Source organism: Humulus lupulus, chromosome 7 (genome assembly GCF_963169125.1).
Source record: "Humulus lupulus chromosome 7, drHumLupu1.1, whole genome shotgun sequence".
NCBI lineage: Eukaryota > Viridiplantae > Streptophyta > Magnoliopsida > Rosales > Cannabaceae > Humulus > Humulus lupulus.
The window spans coordinates 103,305,518-103,316,633 of record NC_084799.1 but is presented as its reverse complement, the minus strand read 5'-3'; the positions used below and the strand labels follow the sequence as shown (position 1 = coordinate 103,316,633).

Here is an 11,116-nt window from a genome sequence, read left to right as displayed (position 1 = left end):
TGCAAGTTGCCATCCTACTTGCACATGTTGCAGCAAAAGAATCCAGGTACAATTACTGATTTTGTCACTGAAGATGGTCGTTTCCTATATTGCTTCTTTGCCCTTGGAGTTTGTAGGAGAGGATTCAGATTTTGTCGTCCTGTGATATGTGTGGATGGCACGTTCTTGAAGAATAAGTACGGTGGCCACATGCTATGTGCCGTTGCTTTGGATGCGAATAGTCATTTATATCCAATTGCCTTCGGGTTGGTGGATAGTGAGAACCACAACTCGTGGAAATATTTCATGACGAAGTTGAAGGAAGCCATTGGGGACGTTGATGACTTGGCTTTCGTGTCAGATAGGCATGCGAGTATTATTCATGCTCTAGAGGTTGTCTTTCCTGATGCCTACCACGGCGCATGCTACCATCACATCAGTATGAATGTGAAAGCCAAGTTCAAGACTGATCACTGTCACAGTGAGATGTGGGCAGCAGCCTATGCATGGAAGAAGACGGAATTTCTAAAGCATTATGAAAATATTAAGCGAATGGATCCTCCTATAGCTGCCTATTTGGAGGGAATTGGTTTCGATAAGTGGTCTCGTCCTTTCTTTCCTGGAAAACGATACAATATAATGACTAGCAACTACGCTGAAAGCTTCAACAACAAGACCAAGGATGCAAGAACCTTTCCAGTTACAATTTTTTTAGAATTCATTCGGTTCACACTACAGTCTTGGTTTTCTGAACGACGTAGTGTGACAGAGAAGACTACCACCAAATTATCCACCCTGATGGAGGCAGATGTATCGAACAATGCTGACAAAGGAAGGTTCATGAATGTCTATGCCCTTGGTCAATTCGAGTTTCATGTAACTGGTGCAGACAGCGATGCTGAGGTGAATTTGATGACGAAATCATGCTCATGTGGGGTATTCCAGCTCATAGGCACACCTTGTCCCCATGCAGCTGCAGCAGCTATAGAGCGTGGAGTGAACCTTTACTCCTTGTGTTCACCGTTTTACACCATTGAGTCATGGAGGAATTCGTACAAAGAAACCATTTACCCAACTGGGAACGAGGATGACTGGATACTTCCAGATGACATTAAGAATATGGTAGTTGGTGTACCCATAGAGAAACAACAAGTTGGTCGCCCAAAAAAACCAAAGCTAGGAAGACCAAGGACAAATCGTTGGCCATCTGGCGGGGAAAAACCAGTTACAATGCGTAAGTGTAGTAGATGTGGTGGTCGTGGCCACAACAAATCCTCATGCAAAGCTCGGCTTTGAGTTTATTTTTTGTTGTATTTTATTTAAACTTGAAGTTGAAGGTTATTTTTCGTTTTCTTTTTTTATTGTCGTTAATGAATTTTGGTTGTTAATTGTCGTTAATAAAAAAATACTCGACTCAAAAAAATTTCTTAAAAATCTACATTTTAAGCAAATAAATATAACATGAGAATGTTCAATGTCTAACATTCTGATACCATAAGTCAACTGTCCATTTGTTTCTGAACAACTCCATGTTGTCATCGCAAATCGTGTCAAGTGGTAGCCTACCCAATAAGTGTTCGATGTGCTTGATGGCGTACACACCACAATCTCCACTGTAACCAAAACATAAATTGCATTAGTAACAAAATCAACATGGAATTTAATTTAAAAAACTTGAATAAAAACTAGACTTTTGTTTACCTGACTTTGGTTTGGGGTACTGAATCAACTGGCATGCGGTGCACATTGAACTCTTTGCATCTTTTAGCTCCAGGTGGAATCGTCAACCGAGGGTCGTCCTTGAAAAGTTGTGACTGTAATAACAACGATGGGAACAAAGTAGACCATGACTTCATAAAAGATTGCAGTTGTTTATCACTTATCACGGTCACGTCCGAATCATAAACATTCAGAGTCCAAGTAGAAATGGAGGCTTCAACTGCAAACCAATGCGCTTGAAGGTAGTTCTGGCACCAATATACAGTGTCTACTCCCTTCCACGATGCCAGAAATTGATTGTCAATTCCCGTAATCATTGATATCACATCTGAATCCCACAAAAACCTTTTCTTATCCGCTTCCTTGGCAGTCTGATATGCATCATAACGAGCCGGTACCACTTGTGAGAACATAATATTCATCACAACACCATCTTGCCGATACGCCCCGGGATAGAACTGTCGACGCCTACGTAGCATATGCATGGCCGCATCAATATGCTGCAAAAATGATTGGAAAGTAATTAATCAGCCTATCGAAACCCCTATTGAACCCACTGCTTATACCAGATAACAAATATTAATAAATTTAATAAAATTACTTACCCCATCATCGATCCAAAACTGTGGTGTCTTCATCGTCAGAAACCAACTCGGACCATACACACCAGATTGGACATCCCTCTTCGTCTTGTTCGGAATATCTCCAAGCAACCACTTGCCGACCGTTCTGTACTGTGTAGCAAGTGGCTTCTTTAGAGGGTCGAGGACTAATGGCACGTCATCAATCGCATCCAAACGAGCTTTCTTTCTGGTTGGGTCGGTGTAGTCTTCAAATTTCTTAGGTTTGCGTCTTTTCCTCTTGGCCAATTGAAACTCTACACCAACAACATCCCCAGGTTCTATAATAGCAACACCTGGGGTCTCAGGATTTGCTGTGAGTACTATCGGGGGAGGAGTGCCTATGTCATGTGAGACAAAATCATCTGGGAGGTCAAGTGAGTCGGAATCAGAATCAGAATCATTTGGAAGATCTTGTACGAATGTCAAGATCTTATTGACAACATCCATGATGACCGCCTGGTTCTCTAGGATGGTATCCTGACGACTCTCGACTCGCTCCAACCTCTCCAACACCTCCCGTAAATCAGGTTGATCAGGACTGGGGTGTACCGATGGGGCTGGGGCCGAGGGTGTGGGGTCGATGGGGGCTGGGGTATCCTCATCATCAGGGCCATCAACAAAAATATTTGCTGCCTTCGCAACCTCAGCAGCTATCTCCGCCACCTTCTCAAAATCAGTGGGAGTTTCTACCTCTTCTTCTTGGCCCAACCCGGGATACAAGGGAGCATCACCCTCCGTCAGAGCGCTATAATAATCTATCTCCGAAGGCCGGGGCTTCAACATGGACAACACAATCAACTGCATCAAATACAAAGCATTAAGTCAGTTTGAAACCACCAAAGAATACTCTATTTTGACATAATATAGCAGAACTTACACTCGTCTTCTTGAACATCGGTGCAAGGTCGGCCTTCGAAATAGGACGCTCCTTATTGCTCGACCAACTAAGCATCCTCGGAAACTGGTTTCCATGGTTAATACCATACTCACGTGCAAACTGCTGGATGGCTTCATATGCCCAATACTGCAATGCAGGGACATAACCATACAAACTGTATTTTGCTTCTTTCTGTTTCCCCTTAACTTCCTTTTTCTTCTCATAGTTCCTTTTCTGATGATGCATGTCTTTCTTACATGAATCCATAAGCTTGTTAAAAGACACCTTCCCCCATGGGTAAGTAAAGAAGTACTCAGTGTCCTCCACCATCTTCAGCGAATCTATCCAGACATTTAACTTGCCCTCTCGTGCAAGTAAAACCCCCTCAACAAAGAAACATAGGCCCAACTTGTAGGCATCTTCAACTATAGTGCAGTTTTTTAAAGCAGCCTCCAAATGCATTAACTTCACTGTTTCTTCATCATTAAAGTACTCCTTGATTAAGCGGTCACTAGTCAAGTGTTTCTTCAAATCAGTCTCAGATGGCCCGGAACTGAAGTTCAACCCCGTAACCAAAGCAAACTCGCCTCTACCAAATCTGCAGGGTCTAGATCCCAAATGTAAATGCAACTCATCCTCTTTGAAGCACTGGATCTTGCGCAACATTAATTGATGCATGAGAGATGCAGAGAAGTCCAATTTCTCAGCCATGAAAAATTGTTTGAATGGGGATTCCTTCACCCTTTCTATCAACCCGAGCTCCTCAAACTTGTCCTTGATTGTTTTAAAGTAACCATTGCCCCTATATGTGACTCGTCCAGGAAAGTGATCTGTCAAGGGTAAAAGATACTTCGGCATCTGCAAAAAATAAAGATAACAATAATACACTTAAATAAAGTCGCATGAAAAATCCATAAATAAACATACATGCAACCATCGAACCCATCTCGAACACCCATCGAACCCCAACCCGAGTACCCATCGAACCCCCTATCGAACCCCTAGAGCATGCATCGAACCACCATCGAACCCAACATAAGACCCAATCCATCGAGCATGCATCGAACCCCCATCGAGCATGCATCTAATTTCTTAGTTTTAAACCCGGAACCCATAATGGGCCTACCCCATCGAACCCCTAAGGCCTATCCTATCGAACCAACATCGACAAGCATCGAACCCAACAAATACCAAACCCATCGAGCATGCATCGAACCCCATCGAGCATGAATCGAACCCAAAAAATACACAACCCATCGAGCATGCATCGATCCCCCATCGAGCATCGAACCTAAACTTGGAACCCTTAACGGCTTAACCTATCGAACCCCCATCGAGCATGCATCGAACCCCCCCATCGAGCATCGAACCTAAACTTGGAACCCTTAACAGCTTAACCTATCGAACCCCCATCGAGCATGCATCGAACCCCCATCGAGCATCGAACCTAAACTTGGAACCCTTAATGTCTTAACCTATCGAACCCCCATCGAGCATGCATCGAACCCCCATCGAGCATGCATCGAACCTCCCATCGAGCAACCTTACAGACCCACAAAAATCCCAGGCTTCACTAAAACATACCCACACTATTCCATACCCAAAACAAACCAGATTAATCCATACACACAAACAATCCCACACTAATCCATACACAAACAATTCCACACTAATCCATACACATACACACAAACACAAACAATAAGCTTACCTTTGTTTTGGGTATGGAGAAACTTGAACCGTGGGTTTTGGATGACAGACGGCGAGAGGCAAGACGGAGGCGCGGGGTTTCGACGGGGGCTGTGACGGGGGCTCGACGGGGGGCAGCGCGGCTTCGACGGGGGGCAGCGCGGCTTCGACGGGGGGCAACGCGACTTCGACGGGGGGCGCGACGGGGACTCGAACCGAGAGTTTGAGAGAGAAAGCTTGAGAGAGAGAGAAAGCTTGAGAAAGCTTGAGAAACCGATGGGGAGATTTGGGTAGTTCAATGGTCGGGGGGTTGGGAGTTTGTGACCGAGAGTTTGAGAGAGAGAGGGAGAATCAAAACTGGGATGGGGGGAATTGTGACAGGGGTATTTTGGGTACTAGCAAAAAATTTGGCATTATTTTGTAATGTTAAAAATGCCTAGCATTATTTTGTATTACACTACACTATTAAGCATAAAAAGTCAAATTTCCCTTATCTAATCACAGCCCACCAACACCAACCTCGTGCTCCCAAAAATAAACTTACAACAACAATCCAAAAAGTAAAATAAAAATTAAAATAAAAACAAAGAGAAACAGAGATTTTGTCTAAAGACTCTAAAAACCAGCATAACAGAAGAAGAAGAACCAAGGATAAGAAGAAAAAAGAGTTTGGTGTTTTTGGATTGTTGTGATGAGATGTGTGGGCCCACTTTTTTTGTAAAAGAAATATTTTTATTTTTTATTTTTTATTTTTTAATTGATTCAAATTGTTTTTGTTTTGTTATGTTGTTGCTGCTGCTAGCTGCTGTAGTTGTTTGTTGAAGGTTCTGATGATGTGGACTTTATAATGATGTTTGGGACATACAAGGGGACATTTTTGACAGTGACACAGGGATTCTGAATTTTCTTTTTTCTTTTTTTTCTTCTTATTTATAATTCATGTATAGCCCCTACCCATTGTGCAATGGCTACACTAGCTTTTTTGTTTTGCCAGTTGGTAACATTTTTGTGATTAGTCCTATTCAACTCCAAGTTCTGCTCCCATCGTAATCACCAATATATTGTTTGGTGTGGAAAAATAAAATCTATTGAAAGACTAGTTATGGAGAATAGAAATGGTAACCATTAATTTGGAGATACAGCATCGACAACACAACAGGTTTTGGTAACATAATATTGTTGCGGAATAATATTTCGTATTAAAAGCTGAAAATAGATAGAGACAAAAAAATAATAATGTAAAGCTGATTTGGTTACTAATTAGTGGAAGCAACACTAGATTGTATTTATTTGTCTGTATGTATGTTTTTATCTGTTTTACCTAAAAATATTTTGTAGGTTTCGACATAAAAACATTCACTTTTCAACTTCACTAAGTCGGAGTACGGAGTGAAAGATCAAGAAAGAGAGAGAATTCGATCATGAATCCTTAAATAGGTACACACAAAATTTATATACATTACTCACATATTATATATATAAATGCCTATTCTGTTTTTTGCTTTTTTTCCATAGTGGAACTTTTTTTTCTTTTTTTTTTCCATAGTTAAAGGTATAGGACATATTATTGTGTAATTTTTTAGACCCTCGGTAACATTATCCTTTTTTTCAAAAGTTTATATTTTTTTTGCCATTCAAAAAATTAATTAATTAGCCCCTTTAACTATATATATATATACATATATATATATGTCAACATAAATAATCAAAACGATTCTCAAATTCCACTTATTTTAAGGGAACAGGTAATGAATTGGCTAATTCATTAAAGGGATTGTTGAAAAAATTTCTGGTTGATATAATCTGAAACTGAATCAAGCATAAAGTACTCTCTAGCTATATAGCTGCTAAAGCTGTATAAGATATATAAAATGTTGACCTATTCTCTATATAAATGTGTGCATGTTATATTTCAGTAGTACGTATAATAAATTCACATCACAGTAAATCCAAAAAAAAAAAATTGCAATATGGAGACAAAACCAGGCACATATAAACATTCTTTTTATATCACAGTCAAAATGATTAAGTTTAAAACGATGTTTGAACGTCATATTGAAAATGAAATGGTTTTTATCAGTAATAAATATACATATTTATATATAATATATCCAAGTATCTCTAATGCAGCGGGGGTCCATTATAGATTGCTGCTACAACTTAATTAGCAGTCAGAAAAACATATTTTCCAAGTCTATCAACATTCGCTCTTTAACCAAATTATAACAACAAATCAACCTAGTAGTAATATATTTATATATATCTATATATATATATATATTAATTATATATAAAAAAACAAAACCCATCATTGATGTTGAATTCTTTATGTTTAGTTAATTAATATCCAATAAATACAATAATAAAAATAAATAAATAAATAAAAAGAAGAATGTTTGGAATTCCACATGATCACCTAATGAAAAAAAAAAGAAGTAGATCGAACGGTCCATATTGAACTTTGCTTTACACGTATGTGACAATACCACATATGGACCAAGATTCTTGGAGTGGCTGGTGGGAAAAACAATGTACCAACCAAAATTCTAACCTGTTACCATCTGTCAGAAATCAACAAATAATAAACAAACAATGATTGATACTCGCCATGATGACCTTCGGATCCTATGAGAAATTTTGCTTAGGCTCCAACCTATTTCAAGTAAAGAAATTTGGATAAGCATTCGTTTGGGTTTTGTCCAATAAAAATTAAGTAAATAGCTATGATAAATTTTTTTTTTAAATTAAAGATTGATTGTTGGGTTGGGGTGGTGGGACCATACGATTGGAGAATGTGGGGGCCAGAGGTATGAACATCGTAGGGATCACACAGTCAAGTAAGTTGACCGGTCAAAATTATCGGTCAAAGGAAAAACAAAGAAGAAGGGCTTAAAAGAAAAAGAGCAATAAAGTGGCGTGGGAAACTACGCCCGGGGACATATTACATCGGTTTGTATGGTTTGTATCTTCATTGAAGAAAAGAATCTAGAAAATTTTCACTCTTTTTCTATCAAGAATCTATATTTGCTATACAGTATTATTCATAATATAGCTTCTTAGTAAACGACCCCAACAAAACCTTCTCCGATAGCTAGGCTAATTGTATCTCATTTTTGGGAGTGTATAACACTTCCCTTGTAATACTACATTAATATTTAACATGATTATTAGTTTGTCTTTCTATTTTGTAATCACGAAGTTATATGTTAGGATTGAAGTTTTTCCAGATGTAACAATCGTATAAATTCAAACACAATATGATTAATTAATAAATGCGTCAAGATTTTAATTATTTTACCACATATTTAACTCGTCTGATGATAAGAATGTTTCACATGTTTATTCAATATTAACATATTTATTTAAGTTTAATACGCAAATTTAAATCTTAAAAAACTCAAGTATTGACCTATAATTTTAGTCGCATAATGTTCTGATGATTCATCCAACGCGTAAAAATTAAAGTTTCCTCCTATAGCAAGTTGTCAGACATGTGTAATTATTTTAATTTAGCATATATTGGCCAATGAGAAGAGTTGGAATATGTTGATAATTTTTGTCGCTTATTGTCGTGATTAGTCCACGTGGCATATAAATATATCTTTCTTAGTCAGTTGTTAGCTGGACATATGTAACCTTTTAATATAGCATATGTCTGATGGTCCTAATGACTTCAATTAGAGGGAAATTTTAATGAGTAGTATTTGGAAGTCTTTAAAATGATCATCATGGGAATATTTTTATATTTGATTACTAGATTATGTTCTGAGTTAGTGCAATTTAGCCTATCACAACTTAAAATACATACACTTGATTTCAAATATTTATTTTATGTATTTTTAAAATGATAACACAGTGTATAAGTCACTAATATATATCTACTACTATATAAGTATCTCTTGTCCATCCTTCGTTTTCCAATATATACCCTTTTATTTTATTTTTATTTTTTTCCTTAAAAAATATTAAGTCATTTATTTATATATTAAAGGATTAAATAGTACTTGTACAATAGTATTTACCTTTTTCATAAGGACACAATAATATTTTCACATGCAAATTACTTTTTATAAGGCATTAATATATTGTTGTCTTTCATTATTAATATGTTTTAATATTTTAATATTTTTTGATGAGGCGGTTATGAATCTGAACTTACTAATTTTTTAATTTTAATTTTTATGTTTTATTATTCAAACCACGTTTTTATATTATTATATATTTTTTAATTTTTCTTTTATGCAATCTATATGTGCGTGTGTATGTGCACTTAAATTTATATATATATATATATATTGTTTTGTTCGTTATTTCTTTTTAGTAATTTACATATTGTACAAAGTCAAGATTATATTTTTACTTTATTTTTAATTTATAAATATATTTTTCGATTCTTGAGCCAACTTTATTATATACATTACAAAATATAATCGGACTTCGTGCAGTTTTTTGTAATGATTAAAAAATAAATATTTTTTGGTAGATTATGTGTAAATGATTCTTTTTCACTCTACCCGTATAGCATGCTCCTATATGGATACGTAAGAGCGCCTTGACTATAATATTTTTTTTCATGATAATATTTGTTGAGGAAATAAACGACAGTCAAGATTAGTCACACTGTTAGTTAGTTCTGTTATTCTGTTATTAGTTGCTGTGTCTGTTACTCCTTTCTTGATTCAGCTCTTTGTTGCTCTATATAAGAGCCTCATTGTTGTACATTTTATTATCAAGAAATGCAATACAAAGTTTACTTCTCTCTCTCTCTCTTTCTCATTTTCTCTCTGTTTTTGATCTCAAACTTTTGTTCTTGAAGTTTCTCAACTTGGTATCAGCGCATTGACGATCATGGCGGCCTCCAGTTCTTCTTCTTCTCATTCTACCGGTGTTCCTACCACGATGTTTCTTCCTCCATTACGATTAGATCGCAGCAACTATACCTTCTGGCGCTCTTAAGTTCTCCCCTCCATCCGAGCCCATGATCTTGAAGATATTCTCTTATGGCGAATTCCTCCACCTGATCCATACATTCATGAGTCTCCAGGATCTTCAACTATGGTACGTAATCCTGCTTTTACACATTGGCATCGCCTCGATCAATTCCTCCTTTCATGGTTAATGTCTTCCCTGTCCGAGTCTATGATTGGCCATGTAGTTCACTGTGATACTTCTGCTGCAATCTGGGAAACTCTTGAACACCAATTCAGTTCTCGATCAAAGGCACGCATGCTTCATTTAATGAATCTGCTTCAGAATACAAAGAAGGGGTCTCTTTCAGTTGATGAATATATGCTTCGGATGAAAAGTTATGGTGATGGTCTACGAGCTGCTGGCGCTCCAATCAGTGAAGAACAACTCATTCTTTATGTTCTTGCAGGAGTTGGGAGTGAATATGAGTCTGTTGTTGTCAACCTAACGTCCAGGGATCATCTTTCTCTGCAAGAAGTACAATATATGCTCCAGAACCATGAAATGCGCCTAGAATTTACAAATTCTTCTGCTCAACTTGATCCAGCCACTCTTCAAGCAAATTTTGCTCAAACCAAGAAACCAGGTTCATCTGCTCCCCCCCCCCCCCCCCCTCCTCCCAGATCAAATTTTTATGGTCAGCCCAATCGTGGCAGGGGTCGTGGTTTTCAATCCAATCGGGGTCGAGGTCAATATGGTCAATCTCGGGTTATCTGTCAATTGTGTGGCAAACCAGGCCATACTGTCCAAAAATGCTACAGACGTTTTGATGTTAGTTTCACAGGATACTCTGATCCATCTGGACAGTCAACAGATCCTGCTTCTCAGGCTTTTCTTGCAACCACTTCATCAGCTGGTGATGAATCTTGGTACCTGGACAGTGGAGCTTCGAATCATTGTCCCCCTGATGCTTCGAATTTGATGCAAAGAACTCCTTACAGTGGCTCTGAGAAACTTGTTGTAGGTAATGGATCTCAGCTTCCTATTTCTAATATTGGTTCTAGTTTTTTCACCACTGATAAAATTCTTCATCTTAAAAATATTCTGCATGTGCCCTCTCTTTCCAAAAACCTCATTAGCATCTCAAAATTCACAAAAGACAATGATGTTAGTATTGAGTTTAACTCTGATTTGTGTCTTGTTAAGGACAAGGAAACCAAGAAACCACTTCTTCGGGGAATTCTTAGAGATGGCCTATACACAATTCCACATTCATGCTCAGCCGAATACTCGAGTCAGCCTCACCGGTCTACTGCCTACA

General features: G+C 37.8%; 1 protein-coding gene across 1 annotated transcript; it reads right to left on the bottom strand.

Annotated features, from left to right (window-relative positions):
• Positions 1-1,393: 1,393 nt before the first annotated feature.
• On the bottom strand, positions 1,394-5,166 carry LOC133788501 (uncharacterized). Its single transcript, XM_062226004.1, has 5 exons — positions 4,910-5,166; positions 3,199-4,056; positions 2,304-3,119; positions 1,681-2,198; positions 1,394-1,592 (listed from the first exon to the last, which is right to left on the bottom strand). Exons 2-5 carry the CDS (start codon positions 4,054-4,056, stop codon positions 1,451-1,453), a joined length of 2,334 nt encoding a protein of 777 aa, XP_062081988.1. The 5' UTR covers positions 4,910-5,166; the 3' UTR covers positions 1,394-1,450.
• Positions 5,167-11,116: the final 5,950 nt, after the last annotated feature.

Bases quoted from the DNA above. Each gene is read 5' to 3' on its own strand.
- LOC133788501 (XM_062226004.1), bottom strand. From the start codon at position 4,056: ATGCCGAAGTATCTTTTACCCTTGACAGATCACTTTCCTGGACGAGTC. The intron at 3,120-3,198 runs GTAAGTTCTGCT...TATTTGATGCAG, and splicing joins CGATGTTCAAGAAGACGAGT to TTGATTGTGTTGTCCATGTT. The intron at 1,593-1,680 runs GTAAACAAAAGT...TTTTGGTTACAG, and splicing joins GTACCCCAAACCAAAGTCAG to TGGAGATTGTGGTGTGTACG.